General features: G+C 46.0%; 1 protein-coding gene across 2 annotated transcripts in view; it reads left to right on the top strand.

Moving 5' to 3' along the window:
• LOC137437004 (filamin-C) overlaps positions 1–19,482 on the top strand; it is a 280,189-nt gene that overhangs the window by 204,346 nt on the left and 56,361 nt on the right. For both annotated transcript variants that reach the window (XM_068131290.2, XM_068131289.2), the window contains exons 36-37: positions 2,205–2,378; positions 15,799–15,960. In XM_068131290.2, coding sequence (XP_067987391.2) covers positions 2,205–2,378; positions 15,799–15,960 — 336 coding nt within the window. The remainder of the gene's footprint in view (positions 1–2,204; positions 2,379–15,798; positions 15,961–19,482) is intronic.

Raw genomic sequence — 19,482 nt, 5'->3', positions numbered from 1 at the left:
TGCTGTGGACTGTTTTTTTTGGAGAAACCTATGGGGATGAAACAACTTGAGCCCTTATTGATGGTGAATTCTCCGTTGCACATTCTGTGAAGAGCTGGGATTGGTTGGTGGTGCTGTGCAGGGCAGCATGTATAATACGTTACATCAAAGATAATTCTTACATTATTAAGGAATAAACAAGTAATTATTAATTAATTTATTTATTTTTTGTATCCCAGATCGAGGCTCGTGAAAGAGCGAACATTAATCACACAAAAAGTCAAACCGACACATAAAACATATAATAAGGGGAGCGGTAGACAAGATGGGGAGAGGGGGAAGGACACAAACACAACATTTGAGAGCAGGGACATCGAGAGATCTGTGGGAGGGAGAGGGCTTGGGGGGAGGTGGGAGAGGTATAAAACACATGGATACTGCAAGGACTTCCAGGAAAGAAGTTGGAATTTCAAAAAAGTGGATCTGGGGTGAATTAGCGGGGGTAGAAAAGATCAAGGTTTTGGATGGGGGAAGATAAGAGATGGTGGTGAACAGTTGTTTTAAAGACCTGGAGGGAGGAGTGGGATTGAAGGGAGTGAGGGAGTTTGTTCCAGAGGCGGGAGTAAAGAGGAATGAAAGAGTGAAGGTGAGCAGAGAATCTTGATTTTGGCAGTTTAACCCAAGAGGGTTGCTGGCAGATCTTGTGCGACCTGTAGGAATATTTGAGGGACAGAGCACAGAGAGAGCTGGGGGAGCAAGGCCGGAGAAGAGTCGGTAGAAGACAGAAAGACCACCGACCTGTCTGTGGTGAGGATATTTCAAGTATCAGGATATTTGATGCCTGATTATATGAGCTGAGATGCTGAGGCACGATTCTTGTGAAGGAAATTGTTAAATACTTTGGCCTTGGTAGAGCTTTAAGACCTGATCCATTTGGGAGAGCTCGGTCTTTGTGAAGTCATTGGTTGATGAAAAAGTTCCACAAGGTGGAGATAATCAGCCCTTTCCAGCAAAGCGAAACAATCATTAATAGGAAATGAGGGCCCCATGATCTTGCCTTGAAGGATCTATTTAATATGACTAGTGACCCGTTGTTTCGTTGGACCAAATGTTAATTGGTCTTCACTCTCTTGTAGCATACCTGCCTGATGTACTACTTGAGCATTAGCTTACCTTTTACAAAACACAGATGTGCTCGGGCCATGGCAGGGATTATATGTTTATTTTTGCCAAATTTTTATTTATTAATTATTTTATTTATTTATTATTGTATATTATTATTATTATTGCATGTTATATTATTGTGTATTACAGCCTGGTGTTGGCTTAGCGGTTAGGGTGCCGGCTTGGGATCCTAGGATCCTGAGTTTGAATCCCGGTCGATCGCTGAATTAACGCCAGGGGGGTTGACTCGGCCTGTCATCCTTCCGAGGTCGGCAAATTGAGTACCAGCTTGCTGGGATGAATGATCCTGGTGTGTACCCAGATTTAGAATAGGTACACCGTATCCCTGCGCATCGTAAGAGGCGACTAAGGGTTGGCGTCAGGAAGGGAATCCGGCCATAAAAACATTGCCTCAAACAGGGAACCATGATTGTCATGGGGCCCGCAAGGCTAACCCCCACTATAGTGGGGAAAAATGGCCTTAAAACGATCATTCATTCATTCATTTCATATTATTGTGTATTATAATTTATATAATAATTATTTATTATTGCCAATTATACTCATATTATTATTGTTAATATTATCAATATTAATTAATATATACATTTTTACAATGTTATCATTGTTTTTGTTATATATCTTGTAATTAAAATGGCATGCCATGGAAGGACCTATTAAACTGCTCTATACACCTTAACATGGTATGCATTTTGAAACATGGGAATTCTTCTGGATGTTTTGTAGTTAATTAGCTTAATTCACTTAGGAGATCATAACGATCATTTTGGTGCATCATATTTCACATCAGAAAGCTCCAGTAGAACTCCACAAAAAACATTTACCCCCCCCCCCCCCCCCCACACACACACACACACACACACACACACACACACACACACACACACACACACACACACTTCATCCATTTATAGTCGATGAGTGTGCCATTGTGAGCATTATTTCACTGTTCATTACAAGAACCTGACCAAGCAAAGTATTGTATGTACTTGTAGTGCATTGTAAACTTTACACCTTTTTGCATATTGCCTTGACCCCAGGCGGGCTGTCCTTAGCCATTGAAGGTCCCTCAAAAGCAGAAATCACCTGCAATGATAACAACGATGGGACTTGCTTGGTATCATACATGCCAATAGCACCTGGAGACTACACAATCCTTGTCAATTTTGACGGAAAACACATCCTGGGAAGTCCTTTCACAGCAAGAGTCACTGGTGAGCATTGCACCAATGCCACCGTGGTAACACCCATAAGCAATTTGGACCGCTAGACACAACACAACATTGACGCGTAAATGGATTGTTGGCTTTCGTGGTTTCAACATCAACGTTCGATTCACACAAACCTGAAAAACAATATGACACCTTTGTTTTTTCTCGGGATTGTGATAGCATTCTGCATACTGAAAATAAATCAATTAAGTGAAGAACTATAGAGTTCATCCAACACCTGACCCCGTCTTGTGGAAAAAGACATGAGAAGGCTTTTTCAACTCTTGCTTTGCATTTTCGAGCATGATCTATATGTTAGCTTTGTTTGTGAACTTTAAATAACAGGCGTGATGGCAACCATATGAAGATGATGGATCAAACAGAGCAGTCCAGAGCTGAACCTTCTGCCAACTCTTCTCGAAGAAACTGATGGGTTGGAACAATCTTTAAGAAAAATATGCACTGAACAAACAACTTTGACGAAATTAGCTCTGTGGTTGCATCACTATGCACCGCCATTTTTGTCTGAATCTCGCTGATACTCCGCCTTCAGAATGCGGCAAATTTGATTGGTCAAAACGGCATAAAATCTGGCCAAAGTAATGCTAAACTGAAGGTTTGTGAAAGTGCAAACAAAGTGACTTGTATTCTCGTGTTGAACCATATGATTTAATTGAAATAAAATAAAAGTTTGAAAGCCTGTAGTAAAAAAGAAAAGAAAAAGCATTTACCATTTAAGTTTGCCGCTGCTGATGCACCCTCTTTTACACCACGTTATTTAACACATTCAATTAGTTATTTGTGCCTGTTTCTGTCATTTATGACATCCATAAAAACAGTAAGTTTCCTCTCTGGAATGATCTTCAATTTTGTTTGACGACCAAACAGACAGAATGAAGCAAATCCGTGACCGCGAATGTGCATGCGAGCTTGCGACGGACTCAGTACAATTGGCCAAATTCAGAGCCAAAGTACTGCTAAACTGCAGGTTTGTAATCCGATTCTTGTTTCGATTCGTGTTCTGCAGTGTTCAAAATATGAATTCAATTTAAATTAAGTAGATGCTCGATTATAGATTGACGTCAGACAGACAGTGCACCAACTGCTTAACCCGCCTCTGCGCTACGTCTGGGTTAATGCGCTACGTCCTCTGCGCTACCTTATGCGCATTCCAAGCTCAGCCTCTCTCCTGGCCCACCAATTGACTTTTGTTTCCGGATATTTTTGCTTACGGACAGTTTTGTGAATATTTTTCTGAAATCTTGATTGTGAATTACATCAGTATGCCAGATTTCAACTTTTTCACCCATCTAGAAAGTACTACATATTTATATCAGTTAGTGAGTGAGTGGTTAGAAGGAGCTTTAAATACAGTGTGACCAAAGAAAAAATAACCTGTACCCATTGAATTTAATAAACCATCTTTATTTATATTTATTATTTATTTAAAATAACACGTTCCTTGGTATTTACATCCTTCACATGATGTGGAACATTTCCTTCACATGATGCATGATCACTATGAAAAGTTTCAGATGGATGTCTTTAACCCTTGGATGCAGTGATTGGGCCTCGGAGGCCCACAAGGTTTTTTTTTGTTGCAAAAACTATGTTGTACAATTTATTTTTGGAATGAACCTCATTTTCACCGACTTTCATGTTGTTACACAAAATTCAGTGACATCAATAAATAAAAAATCATTCAGGCTCGTGGGAAAATCTTCATTCTTCACTTTTAACCTGAAAATCCGACATGAATGCAGGCCTGGGGCCTTTGAGGCCCCGCATAAATGTTGTTGTACTAATATGTCATATCATTATGTTCTTGATATGAGCCTCATTATATGCTCCTATAACTTGGTTACAAATAATTCAGTGACAAAAATATGAAAATTAAAAAACTTTACACGAATACATTCGTGGGGCCTCCGAGGCCCAATGGCTGCATTGGTGTAGGATTTTTGACAGTTGTGACATATACATTCTAAATAAAAGGATTAGTGAATCATATTTTTGGAGCAAATACTCCTCCATGAGCCTCAAATTTTTAGAGAAAAAAAATTGAAAAACCAAGAACAAAAAAACATTTTTGCAAAAAATAAAATAAAAGATTCATTACTTGTATGGGATTATTCCAACTAATAGGATCAATGGTTCGCATTTTCTGAGAAAATATACATCCATGAGCATCGACTTGGATTGAAAAAAGATATGAAAGAAAAAAAATCTATAAAAAAACAAACAAAAAAAACATAACACGAATACATCCGTTGGGCCTCAGAGGCTCAATGGCTGCGTTTATGTAGGATTTTGATGCCTGCATCTAAGAGTTAATGTCATTTGATTTGATGGAGGTTAGTGCACATGCTCTAGATGCCAGCTCATATGCTGCAAGCACACTTGGATTCTATTGGAAAAAATTGTTTATTACACTGAAACATTCAGGTGCAGTGATTGAATGGATTTTGTCAGTTATTGCTGTTTTGAGATCATCTATAGATTGTGGATTTCCTCAGTAGACATTGTCCTTAAGATCGCCTAAATATAGAAATCTGGCCGTGACAGATCTGGTTAACATCAAGTCTTTGATTAATGACTCTTTCATGAATGTGCCTATTGAGCCTGTTCGGTGATACATTTGAGGTATGAGGCTCCGTCCTCTTGAATCCATTGTTCTCCTCTTCTGTACACATGGTGTATTGTGTAACACTTGTTACGTGTTCCTCCCCGACCCCCTGGTCACGGTGTACCTCCGAATCCCGAGAGGAGCCACGGCAGAAAAATTATGTTATTCTGTGTTAGAAATCAACAGTGAAACCACACCAATGATTTTAAACGGACAAATGTTGTATTAAAAATCACACACAAGAATAACGGTACACCCAATAGCAATCCAGAGTGCACTTTATATATCTTATGATGGTACCATCAACTAAAGTCAGATAACTCACTGCTCTCCAAGTGAGTGAAAAAGGACACTCCTCAATGTCTCTATAACCTTCTCCAAGGCAAAGTTGATTCGCTCCAGCGATCGCTAGACCGATGTCCAGTCGAAACCCGAATCCCGCTGTCCAGTCGAAACCCAAATCTCGTACAGATGGCAATGGCAGTTACACAGCCGAAACTGTAAAAAGGCGCCCTCCAGAGGAGCACATTCACAGCTCAATCAGCAAACCACAACGTAATTGGAGACGACGCGGTCGCGCACACACATCCCCGACAGACGATAGGATGTTGAGAAGAGCTGACGCGTCGCAAAACCTTTGTCGGTGAACGAAGCACGAGGAACGAAGCACGATGGCCGACGGCTCTTACTTGAGTCGATGCGACCAGGCAAGGATTCGTCGGAATCTCAGCCTAAACCTGACTGCAGATTTCTCAATCCCAGCAATAATACCTATCGCAGGATGTCCTTTCAAGGAACTCAAAATTCCCTCGCGACCTTCGTTAGACGACGCTCGCTACGGAGCTCGACGTCACGTGTCTTGTCCGACTTTTCTCGCCACGCCTCTTCTTCTTTTTTCCCGTCGTCTTCCGGTTCGGTTTCCTGTGTCATTTAAAGTTAACCTTTTTAACTTTTGATAACTATTGTTACGGACGCGGTTTAGATGTTATTTTTGACCGAGCGGTGGTGTATTACCGCGACCTAACAGTTATTCCCCGACTAGACCCCGATTCCACCCAGACGTTGACCAAATCGCGCTATGCCAAATCAATGATAGAAAGGACACGACGACTGGGAAAGAGGAAACGATGCAAGGGGGTACAGTTCTCAAGACCTCCGGAGGAGGGTGTAATTACAGTGGTGGAGAAAAGGGGTAGATTACAAGGTAGTGAGGTAAAGCCACAGAAGAGATAGGCACTTAATTACAGTCTTATCTTAGCCCAGACAGACCACAGACAAACGGAACAAGGCTGACTTACACAGGGATTGATGGCAGGGAAGGACAGGTAGTTCGATAGCACAAGGTGCACCTTGGCTCGGGGACAGGATCAAGCACGGTCCAAGAGATGCAGGGAGGCCTCACAGCGCTCGGAGGGTACGTCTTGCTTGCTCCAAGCTCAGCGCGCATCTGACGTCACCTCCCTCTTCCTGCGCATGCTCAGCGGGGAGTGACACGCCCTCGGCTGGTTGGCTCCGCCCCAGATGGGACCGGTCCGCCGCTTCCATTGGGTGCGGGGGTTACCGGGCTCCGCCCTTGATGAGGAGCTGACAGGGAGCCCCTATTTGGTAACCCCGTCGAGCACATGTTCGATGGCGGCTCGTTGGGAAGGCCTCATGCCCTCCCAACACCCCCTACCAACCAAGCCGGAGTGAGGACGCGCACTCCCTGTGCACGCCGCCGCCGTTGCTGTTGTTGTTGTTGTTGTTGTTGCTGAACCGTGAGGAAGAGCTGCATCCGGTGCACCAATAAAGTGTTCATAGTCACCGGTGGTGTCGCAGCCGGCCGATGTTCTGCCGCTGGTCTTGCCTTCATGGAGTGCACTTGGCCTTCTGGCTTCTTTAGAAATAAAGAAAGGTGCCAACCGCGTCCATTTCTGAATTGTGGCCGTCAGGGGGGCCAACTAAAAGTGGTTCACCTGTATGGCATAGGTGCCACGTTGACCCAGAGGTCCATCCACGGGTGGTGCTTGACCGCAAAAGAACTGCGGTCCATTGTGGGCGGCCACAAAAATTGCGGTCCATATGGTGTATCGATCCAGGCAGCAAGCAACGGAAGTACAGGCCCACAACTGCGGAGCCAGCTCCTCTCTCTCTGCCCCAAAGCCAGATCCTCGGAGGTGGGAGACAAAAGAAGACAAGTGAGTAAGGTGGTAAGGGCGCAAAAGTGCACGCAATTCAAGGTAATGCACACTGGGGGCACATGGGAACCAGGTGAGACAGGTACGTTCCTACCATACGCCCCCTCCCCCCCACCAGGTAACCTACATTGCCCCTCCCTTACCCCTTACTGTATCCACAAAACACAACACTACCCATAAACATCTACTTTACACATCAACAAACGTCCCTACTGTCTTCCCCGTTCCTCCCATAAACCAAATTCGTCTTCTCTCCCTCCTAACCAATCAAATTTGCCATTTCCAACTCTCAACAAAATTTGCCATCTCCAACTCCACATCAAAATTTGCCATCACCAATTCATCATCAGTCCCTCCTAAGGAGGGAGAGATGGAATCACCCCAATGTCTCATCCACGTCGTGATGCGTCTCACAAATCCACACAGCAATTCTCCTTTCCTGCAACACAGAACAAAGGAACACAGGTGTGGAGTCATCATCACCACCTCAGGCAAGTGGCTGCGTATGGTGCGACAGGTTCATCAATCCTAACTATTTCCTAAATGACTAACAACTTTACATTACCCGGGGTCTTTCTCCTGCCAAACCATTGGCCCTCTTACACTATGGGTTCTAAAAACCAATTCCCATTGCCCAAACTGTGGTGCTTCTCAATTTGGGGTCTCACTCCCCCGATTCATCTCCCGGTGCCCTTGCACAATTTCTGGGCTGGGGCGTGTAGCTCTCCCAGCTGGTCCGCCCACCTGCACACCTCCACCACTGTTGTTGCCTACCGAGCTCACCTGCTCCTCACCCTAACCTAACTAACTGGGGAAGGCCCTCTCGCACTCTCACCCCCTCAGTGCCCTCTCTGGCACGGGCTGCCCGATCCACACCCGGGATCCTCAGGCACCCACTGACACTAACGGCTCCCAGAGCCCACCTGCGGCCTCACCTGGCCGACATCCTCACAGTGGTGGAGTGCCCAAACCAACTACACACACTAACAGGCTACACGCCCAGCCATTTCCACAACACTAATGCACCCATCCAATCATCATTCTTCCACCCGCACCACAGATGCCAATATCCAACCACAATTTACCTATACCCTCTACCTAACACTTACACTATCCGCCCCGGGTATCCGTGATGGGGGTCTACTCTTCCCCCATCCACACCTTCGCACCACGCACACCACTCCGTCCCACTTACTCCAACTCTCTCCACACCACTCATTCTCTGCTCCATATATTCCACACACCTGTACTTGCACACCTGTGCTCTCATACTTGGTGCCGCCTGCACCCTTCTCTCCCCCAAGCGCATTCGCGCTGATCCACAACACTCACTACTCATACACTGCTCCACACACCTGTCCAGTTCTCACACAGCATCATCTCATCTAACTACTCCCCTCTGAAACTTGCGCTTCCCAGTCGTCCCTTTAAACTATTGCGCTCCCTCGTCATTATCATCCACTCTAATCTACCTGCGTCCCCTCTACAGGTATCCTTGTCACTAACTAACCTTAACGTTACCTAATGTCATCTTCGCTAGATCCCTACACACAATATCCTAACCCACCCGGGCTAGTTTTCACTGCCATACACCCCATAATCTATAGCGCATCTGCCCCCCTCTGTGAGGGATGGTGGATTGCCCATCCCACCACATCGGGGAGGTCCCACTATCAATTTTGCACACCGAATCCAACAAATCAAAAATTTGCCATTTACTGCTAATCACCGTACCAATCATCAAATTTTGCCTTTTTCTAATTTTGGGTCCAAAACACTAACCTCATCACCCGTCTACTTATTAGATCCTCTCGGTGCGCCAATTCCCTTCCAAAGCTCGGCTTCGTACAGCCGAGCAATGAACGCGGGTTCTTTGGTGCCGGCGGCTGGATGCGTCCGGCACTCGGTGCAGGGACGGGGGCTTACCCGTGCCGAGATCCCACGCACCACCTCGGCGCGGAGCCATCCAATTGCCCGATCTCGACCTGCCGGAACGTCTCAATAAAAAGTGGTCGCCATGACGACCCTTCCTATCGGGCTGCCCGCTCCGCCTAGTGGAGCCCGGACGCGGCCGTTCCAAGCGAGGCACAGCGTGGATCGCGTACGGCGGTCCTTTCGAACCCGCCGTGGTTCGGATCCCCCGCTGGTTCTCGCGGCACGCGAAGCCCGGCACGCACCGAGGGCCCAATTCGGCTAAAAGTCGCTCTAACCGCTAACCCGGTTACCGTCGATGCCTCACCTGCATGCTCACACGCATACGCTACCCCTTTCTTGCCCATACATCCAGCTGTTCCCATGCTCCTCGTCGTACCTTCTCTAACACACCCAGGTACACTCATTCCACTCACAGCCTTGGTCACACACCTGACCACCGAACACTTTGGCACACATTCGTTGGTCGCACACCTCACCAACACACCTCTTCGCGCCCCTTCCTCGGTCACCTCCTCTGTGACAATCACAGGTGTGCTTTCACTCGCACACCCAACCACGTGCCTCACGACCAACTCAAGTGTGCATTCCCACACACGCTCTACCATTCCAGGTGTGCATCCTTCCATTCCATGTGTACATCCTCGCTCACCTGTCACAACCAACTCACGCTCCGTGTCACTCTCACTACTCTCACCTCCACTCTCGGTCGCGCACTCACCCTTACTCTCGACAGCACGCTCTTTCCTCATGCACCTGTCCGTTACACACCTTTCTCGCGCACACTCTTGCGCACACTCTCCCGTTACACCCTCTGTAACACTCACCACAGGTGTGCATTCCCCCTTACTCTTGACAGCGCACTCTTTCTCCTCTCTCTCACTTGCATCTCCTGCCCAGATGCCACCCTCATCTGCTCCATTTCCTCCTTGTGAGCATCCAATTTAGTTTCTACCCCCATTCTGACCCCCTCTATCTGCTGCCCCATTTTTTTAACTTCCCTTTCCGCTTGGTCCCTCCTGTCCCTCAATTTGCCTTCCATACTGTTTTCTAACTCCTCTAACCCCTTTTTCATCCCTTCCATTTGATTCTCTTGAGCGGCCATTCTGTTTTCTACCCCCGTTAACCCCTCCTGTATTTCCCCTAATCTATTGTCTAATCCCTCTATTCTACTCCCTAACCCTCCGATCTGGGCCCCCATGTCATTCCTCAATTTCTCGCTATTGGACCCCATCCTTTGTTCTAACCGTTCCCCCATTTCTCCCATTTTGCCCCCCATTCAGCCCCCCAATCGCTCACTATCAGCCCTCATTTGCTCACTCTGAGCATCCATCCAGTTCCCCATTACCCTCATCATTCTGCTTTCCATTTCTTCGCTATTCTTGTCCATAAGGGCCTTCATTTGTATAAAAAAAAGGTTCAAATCCCCCAACGGCGCTGCTACGGTCACGGGCGCGGTCGCCGTAGCCATGTGCGAGGCGCCATTTTGCGCGCCCGTAACCTCGTGCGCGAGGACGCCATTTTGCGAACCTGCCGCCCTCACTGCTTTGCTCTCCTCATGTCCCTCAATTTGGTCCTGGATCGACCCTGCCTCACTCTCCTCTACCGGAACCCAGCCGTCTTGATCTCCCATAGCGCGACTTTCAAAATTCGGGGTTTTTTTTGTAAAACAAAATCAAATTTCGATGTCTTTATAATTTTGACCAAATTTTTTCCTAGATGTTTTTTTTAAAAATTTGTTTCGGGCCTCGAATCTCACTCCTCGACACCAATTGTTACGGACGCGGTTTAGATGTTATTTTTGACCGAGCGGTGGTGTATTACCGCGACCTAACAGTTATTCCCCGACTGGACCCCGATTCCACCCAGACGTTGACCAAATCGCGCTATGCCAAATCAATGATAGAAAGGACACGACGACTGGGAAAGAGGAAACGACGCAAGGGGGTACAGTTCTCAAGACCTCCGTGGAGGGTGTAATTACAGTGGTGGAGAAAAGGGGTAGATTACAAGGTAGTGAGGTAAAGACACAGAAGAGATAGGCACTTAATTACAGTCTTATCTTAGCCCAGACAGACCACAGACAAACGGAACAAGGCTGACTTACACAGGGATTGATGGCAGGGAAGGACAGGTAGTTCGATAGCACAAGGTGCACCTTGGCTCGGGGACAGGATCAAGCACGGTCCAAGAGATGCAGGGAGGCCTCACAGCGCTCGGAGGGTACGTCTTGCTTGCTCCAAGCTCAGCGCGCATCTGACGTCACCTCCCTCTTCCTGCGCATGCTCAGCGGGGAGTGACACGCCCTCGGCTGGTTGGCTCCGCCCCAGATGGGACCGGTCCGCCGCTTCCATTGGGTGCGGGGGTTACCGGGCTCCGCCCTTGATGAGGAGCTGACAGGGAGCCCCTATTTGGTAACCCCGTCGAGCACATGTTCGATGGCGGCTCGTTGGGAAGGCCTCATGCCCTCCCAACACCCCCTACCAACCAAGCCGGAGTGAGGACGCGCACTCCCTGTGCACGCCGCCGCCGTTGCTGTTGTTGTTGTTGTTGTTGCTGAACCGTGAGGAAGAGCTGCGGGGAGGTATTGGGAGGTCCTAAACTTCCTAACGGTGCCATACAATCACATTCTGGTGCAACGAAGGGTCAGAATTAATGGAAACGAGTCCTTAACTGACATAGACTAAGAATAACTAGCAAGATGTCCTATAGTTGTCTTACATGAGATGCGGTGAACCTTGGCACGACATTTAATGGGGGAAATAGGGGGAGGTCGGGTCTACCGAGTGTTGTTTACAGAAAATGGGACTAGGGAATGGGGGATTGGGGATAGTTGGGAAGTATTTAGGAAATAGGGGAATATTTACAAGCGGATATGGATGGATGCAAATCCCATATCCGCAACACTATTCATGAACAATAAACCTTTTGAAGATAATAAGAGTACATAATATCAGAAATATGTCCAGTGGGTGAAAACCACAACAACGGAAGTGCCGAATCCGTAACGCACTTCATATTGACAATCGATGCTTTCCCATTGTCGTTCTTGAACCAGAAAGGAGTTATGATCCCGTGTGTACTGGTGGTGACACAGGCAGTGCATATCTCTATTGCAATCTTCACTAAATCTGCTGACTAAATATTAACTCCATTTTGAGCACCTGCAAAAAGTAAGAGGATATCAATAGTATGGAGGAAGTTATTGGAGCTATGGTCGGTAACGTTTTTTGTGGTCACCTTTATCAATATTTCTTCTTGATAAAGAGCAATGTGACTGCATATATTTTCTACATTAGTGGAGTAATTCTGAAGTCATCGAAGATGAAGCAGAAACAACCCACTTACAATACGGGACTTTTGAAATGATGTATGAATGCTAACGAGGCCTTTCACGCATGTGCTGTGTACGTTTTCAGCGACTTGCTTCCGCTAACTGGGGAGCTTTTAACCTGCCGTTGCTAGAGCGAACTCTGAGAGTGGAAATAGTCTTTTTCACATGCTCTCCCCTCTGGACTGGCTCTGCTGCCTCACATCTTACTCAGCTTGAGCAAGGCCTTCGAGATATTGGCATCTCCTACGATGAAGCCGAGTCTGTGGGTCTATCACTTCGCCATCGCAGACAGGTCGGTGGTCTCTGTCTTCTACCAACTCCTTTTTGCTCCTGCACCATCTCCTCTTTCCGTTCTTCCCCTCACCCACCAACCCCCCCAGGTTTCTGCAGAGCTCAAATGGTCAACCATCAACCTTTTCTGGTTAACCTCCCTCAATCCAGGATCACTGTCCATCTCCACTCATTTGTTCCTCTTTTTCCCCACCTGTGGAACCAACTTCCACATTCTCTTCAATCTCATTCTTCCCTCCAGGTCTTCAAGACAGATGTTCACCACCATCTCAGATCGTCCTCAATCCAAAACCATGATCTTTTCTACACTCGTTAGCCCGCCCCCCAATACCACCCCCTACCCTAGGCTAGGGCTAGGAGTTAGAGCTATGAGCTAGGGCTAGGAGTTAGGGCTATGAGCTCGGGCTATGAGCTAGGGCTAGGAGTTAGGGCTAGGAGTTAGGGCTAGGAGTTAGGGCTAAGAGTTAGGGCTAGGAGTTAGGGCTATGAGCTAGGGCTTGGAGTTAGGGCTAGGAGTTAGGGCTAGGAGTTAGGGCTAGGAGTTAGGGCTAGGAGTTAGGGCTTGGAGTTAGGGCTTGGAGTTAGGGCTAGGAGTTAGGGCTAGGAGTTAGGGCTAATGAGTTAGGGCTTGGAGTTAGGGCTAGGAGTTAGGGCTAGGAGTTAGGGCTAGGAGTTAGGGCTATGAGCTAGGGCTTGGAGTTAGGGCTAGGAGTTAGGGCTAGGAGTTAGGGCTTGGAGTTAGGGCTAGGAGTTAGGGCTAGGAGTTAGGGCTATGAGCTAGGGCTTGGAGTTAGGGCTAGGAGTTAGGGCTAGGAGTTAGGGCTAAGGAGTTAGGGTTAGGAGTTAGGGCTAGGAGTTAGGGCTAGGTGTTAGGGCTAGGATCGAGGGCTAGAAGTTATGGATAGGAGTTAGGGATCTTTGTCTCTTTCACATTTCTTTCTACTTTTTCACATTTCTCCTTATTCATTCTAATCTAATTCTTGTTTGTTCCTTCTTTTTCTCTTCATCGATCTGTCCAAGGAAAAGTGAATTATTGCAGAGATTTTTCTGGAAGGTTCATTGGCTGCACCTGGATGGGTTTGAGGGTTGTGGAGTAGCGGCTGAAACCCGAATCCTATCCAGGTTCCTCCTGATGACTCCATCTTTGCTGTTTGCTTATTCGGGTTTCTTCTGATGACTCCAATGAAGTATTTGGTTTTCCATTTCATCGCTCACGCACTCACCTGCCCAGACCAGCATGCATGAGCAGTATGGTTTCGACGCCACAGTCGGTGACTCACAGTGCGCCGAGGTGCCCTGCTCGTACACCTGTCATGCTATTTCCACCACATCGACCCGTGCTGCCAGTTAGTTCAGACGGTGTGCGCATCGGACTCGCACACCACACAAGCAGGCACACACACACCCCTGTATGAACCCCACACTCCCGTTCATACTATGTCCGTGTGTGCTGTCTGTGTACCTTTTGCTGGTAACAATTGCCGGCTCCACCTCTCGATCAGGAAACACTGCCAGCTCCCATTGGACGGATGTGTACTCCTGTGGGGTGACCCGGGCACTGCACACATTTTCTCCTGCACGTGCCCCAATTTCCTCTCTTTCCGTACTTTCTGTTTGTCTCTCTGTTGCTCCCGTTTTTCGATAATAAATTTTCATGTCCCGGCTCTGCCTTGGCTCTCTCCCGTGGCCCAGTTTCATCCTTTTATTTATTTATTTATTTATTTGTTTGTTTATGAATATTTTATTTTTTGGGGGGGATACAAGATCGAGGCTCGTGCAAGAGCTAACATCAATCACAAAAAAAGACAAACGGACACACAAAACATGCAATAAAGGGAGTGGTAGACAAGATGGGGAGAGAGGGGGAAGCACACAAGTACAACATTTGAGAGGAGGGACATCGGGAGATCTGTGGGAGGGAGAGGGCTTGGGGGGAGGAGGCATGGGAAGGTGGTGGGGGGTGGGGGTGGGAAAGGTTTAAAACACATGGACACTGCTAGAACTTTACCCTTAATGGCACTGGTCCCCTTCTATTTTAACCCTGGTCTGACTGGCCGCCATCTTATGTTGGCAACCTTTGGCCATGTCCTCCGTTACCTCATTCAGCTCTCCCCATACGGCCTCAATCCTCACCGCCATATCATTGCCAATCGCATCCATTTTGTTGCCCACAGCCTTCATCTCAGCCTTTGCTTCTGCCTGCCCCGCATCAAGTTTATATTGCTCAGTCATATCTCCAACCCTGCCATTAATTGGGCCATCCAGAGCCCCATGTTGGGCTGTATTGACCCGCTGTCTTGTGGTGGTAACTCCATGGGGAGCGCTGTGGTTTCCGGGAGATGGGGATAGGGATGGGGGCATCATTCGCTACGGGTGCCTCTGTTGCATCCCCTACTGCTCCCTCCAATACATTATCATCCTGGGACGCAATTTCCTCCAACAAACCCACATTATCCTGCCCGTCTTGGTTAGACATAGTTGTTAAATTTAAATTTCAGCCCGTTCACAATTTTGGGGTGCAGGTGATAGCGAGTGCCCCAGGCCCAAAGGATGGGTGATGGGATGGAATGACATCTGATCGAATGGTAGGGCCTTATAACAACAAGAACGATCCAGTGACTGTTGGGTTTGAAGCGCCACTCACCGGAATGCTGTGACGTCATCCGGCATCAATAATGCTTTGACAAAAGTCTACTCTTGACCGAGTCGAATGGAATAAAAGATGGAAGTAAATTTAGATGCCATATGCAGAATTGTAAGACTTTGTTCATCATTTGTACGAAGATTGGTCACGGTACCCCAAGAAGTCAGAGGAAAGTGGAAATGGGCATATCAGACAGACAGACGCCATTGTATTATTTGTATAGACATGTGTGATCAGTTCATGTGACTGAAAACAGTAACATGTTATTCTTCATGCCCAGGTAAAGGTTATATCTTAATAAGGTGTGCAATAACATAAAGTAACATAAATATTTAAGACATTACCAATGCTGCGTAACTCATATCGTGTTATGTAACATATGAAATCTTCCATTTAACCTTCATGATACCTCCTGGCAGCTCGGGACACCATTAGGATGTCGGAGAAGGAGCTCAGAACATCACAAAACATTCCACTGAAAATTATGGAGAATGACCTGAACCAGCTCTCAGCCACCATCACGGCCCCGTCTGGCCGAGAAGATCCATGCTCCCTAAAATGGCTCCAAAATGGCCAAGTCGGTGAGCAAATGATCTATGAACTGGATCCATGCGATCGATGTTGCTTTTGGAAAAGTTTTATTCTCACTGTTATTAAGATTTTGATTGCAAACAATCATTATGTGGCGTAGCATGGAATACATATTGCCGAAAAATTCAAATAAGCAAAGACACATGGAATGCTAAACATGTTTCTAACCCGTGATGGCAGCTGCCGCCAATAACTCTCCTTAATTTATCACAACTGTTCACTACGAGGATTACAATAAATAAAGGTTATCTTGCCAGTTTGTAACAAGACCAAGGCCTGCCTTTGGATGACAGAGTGTTGGTGGCACCTTCTAGACCTTAACAAGAGGCAGGTGTAACACCAAGAGATTAACTCCACCAGGCATCAGCACTGAAATTTAAAAAAACATGCATGTAGGAGAACATGCAGTAGTATAAATTAGAATATTCAAACGAACATGTTTCCTATGGAGAAAACTCAAATCTGGGAACAATCAGGTTGGAGCTTGTTCAGTGAAAGTTTGTGAATTTTGTCACAGCCCAACCTGATCTGAAAAATGAGGCCTGCACAGTTCAACCATATAGTGGGGGGCCTATGTACTCAATTTCAAGTTTGTGTGCAGTTCATGTTAATTTTGGGCAAACAATATAAATGTATTCTACTGGGTCCTACTAATCGGAAAAATGATGTCGCCATTTTTTCCTGTTAACCTTTAGTGACCTTGACTCAAGGTCAAAGTTCAAACTCCATTACAGTGACCATACGTCATTCAAAGTATATCGACCTTGGCACCAAAATGTGTCCAATTTCAAAAGGAACATTGATTATGACATTTGTTTTGTCATTTGCCCTCTCAGATGTTTGCAATATGCAAATTAATAAGCAAATGACCTAATTAGAGAAATAAATATGCATAATTAACATATCGTCTTCACCATACACGTAAATCCCATCACTTCGCATTATTATTGAATGCCAATCATTAGTTACCATCTCAAATGTGTTCTGCTGGGTCCTAAACTGGAAAAATATGTTGCTTATTGTTGACATGTTCTTGATATTAAGTGACCTTTGACATGTACTTGACTTTACTTACGTTGACCCAAGGTGAAATGTCAAATGTCATTTTAACCATGTGACGCCCCCCCACTAATAGTATGAGAAATATTTAGTAACACATTTTGTATTAATTCTCCAGTATGAAGGTATGAAGCAGGTGCAGGTCCACCACTAGGGCCTAAACCCCCTTTTTGTCCCCCGTCGCACTGCGGAGCAAAAGGGGGACTCTGGTTTTACCCTCCGTCCGTGTGTGCGTCCGTGCGTGCTTCCGCCCTTGTGAGCGGAATATCTTGAAAAATAAATGCACTACTAACTTCTAATCCGGTGTGTGGGTGTATCTAGGCATAAGGAAGACCGCTATTGAAAATCGGGTCGCCACGTCAAAATTCAAGATGGCCGCCGCCATGTATGTGTCTGAACCTTGTGAGCAGAATATCTTGAAAAATAAACGAACTACTAACTTCTAATCTGGTGTGTGGGTGTGTCTCCAACCCACTCGCAAATATTATCGACTCTTCCATGTTTTCTGCGCCTTCCACTTTGTCAACTCACATCACTTCACCGACGGGGGACCTAGGCGTAACGCTTGTTCCTCTTCTCCCTCCCCCACCCATTTCTAAACTATCCCCCACTTTTTAAAAAATTGCTATCTTAACTCTCCCCACATTTTTGAGGAAAGTCAACATTAAAATATGCAGCAAAATATTAAATGTATGGCATTGCCCACCGATAAACTGTTCCAAAAAGAATGAAAACCCAAAGCAAATGTAACTATGCATTACTCCCAAAGCAAAACAGACATGTCGGAAGGTTTTCCAACAATGGCTTTCTTTCCCAAATCTACTTCATATTTTAGTATTCAGTTGAAAATTCCAAATCCTGGTAAATTTTTAGATGACAAAAATGAGCAAGAAGGGAACAGACTCCCTCTCTTCATTGTTAAGAATACATAAGCTGAACTAGAACAGGACTCGGTAGAGCACATACCTCTGCCAGGCTGAACAGTTTATGTTTTGTATCCTACTGGTAGGGCTGACAAGATGGCCCAAAAGTATGTACACTCGCCTCTAAGCTGTCTAGCCTGGATTTGAATCTCTACCCAGCTACAAACGATCATCCCAGTTTTTCACAGGCATGGTGATTCATCAATGTGTGTGCCATCCCTCGGACGGATGTTAAACAGGCGTCCCCATCTGCTGGAATTAGTTGGTGGATGTTAAAGATCCCGGGGTGTCCTTCGTGAAGAGTAGACGACCTATCGCCGACACCATTGACAGATCCGAAATTCCTGCACTAGCCAGTAGAAGGCATTGCATCAGCGGTGCAGGTGCACCTTCAGCCAATAATGCAACCCCGCAACCTTGCGCTGCATACAAATTAAGAATCCCACCAAAAGGCAGGATCTGCATCCGAACCTGAAATCCGGAACTGAAGCAAAATCGAATTGGCTTGTTGGTGTCACCTACCCAACTCATCCACCTCGTTTTGTCATAACTCACCCAAGGCAATTTGAGATATTGTGCTATCCTGTACTGTATATCGTTTTTGGACTAATCTTCCAATGGTGATGAATCACTAAAAAAAACTATTGTATCCGGATCCAGATTTCACCAAAGTCGAATCAATATGGCACTTTCAAAATGACGTAATCCACCCCAGATTGCTCGGTGCACGTGTGCAGAAACCTTGTGTAACGAAGTCAGTCAGGAGGCCTGGACATATTTCATGCCTCCCAGATAAGAGTTGTTGAATTAAACGACCAAACATTATTTTAAAGAAGCTGAAAGTATTTGTAAACGTACCTGCGAGAAATGGGTGCGCCTCAAAAAACAGTTGGAGAACTTCCTGATCAACTCATCCAAAAAGTTGATATATTGCATTCCGTATTGCAAAAACTTCCGACGATGTGGGCCCGTGAAAGGCTGAAGGTTCGGAGATGTGTGTTCCAACCAAACCTTCACGTTTCTTAACACCGATGGAAAGGTCATATCTGGGGCTTGGCGATGCACAGGGTAAGTTTAAATTATGATATTTACTATTAATCATGTTTGGTAGGAGGTGGTGGGGGAGAGTGGCAGTTGGAATCTTATGGCCTGTGGTTGCCATTAAAAATATATAATTTTTGTTTGGTTCCAGGGCCACAAGAAATTATACTCGATTTTTGCATCTATAGGTGAAAGGAGAAGTGTGTGTGTGTGTGTGTGTGTGTGTGTGTGTGTGTGTGTGTGTGTGTGTGTGTGTGTGTGTGTGTGTGTGTGTGTGTGTGTGTTTGTTTGTTTGTTTGTTTGTTTGTTTTATCCATGACCGCACTCACTAATTGAAATAATAGTCAGGTTCACTATGTTTTTTCGTTCAAAATCATGGTAGATTAGCAAACCTATACATTTTTGGAAACGTTATTACATGGAAAATCTGAAAATCAATGTTTACTTTTGCCAATTCCGACCAATTCGATTCGACCAATCGACCAATTC

This window comes from Myxine glutinosa, chromosome 11 (assembly GCF_964187855.1).
Source record: "Myxine glutinosa chromosome 11, kmMyxGlut1.1, whole genome shotgun sequence".
Taxonomy (NCBI): domain Eukaryota; kingdom Metazoa; phylum Chordata; class Myxini; order Myxiniformes; family Myxinidae; genus Myxine; species Myxine glutinosa.
The sequence above is the reverse complement of the archived record's forward strand: the minus strand, read 5'-3'. Positions and strand labels throughout refer to the sequence as shown.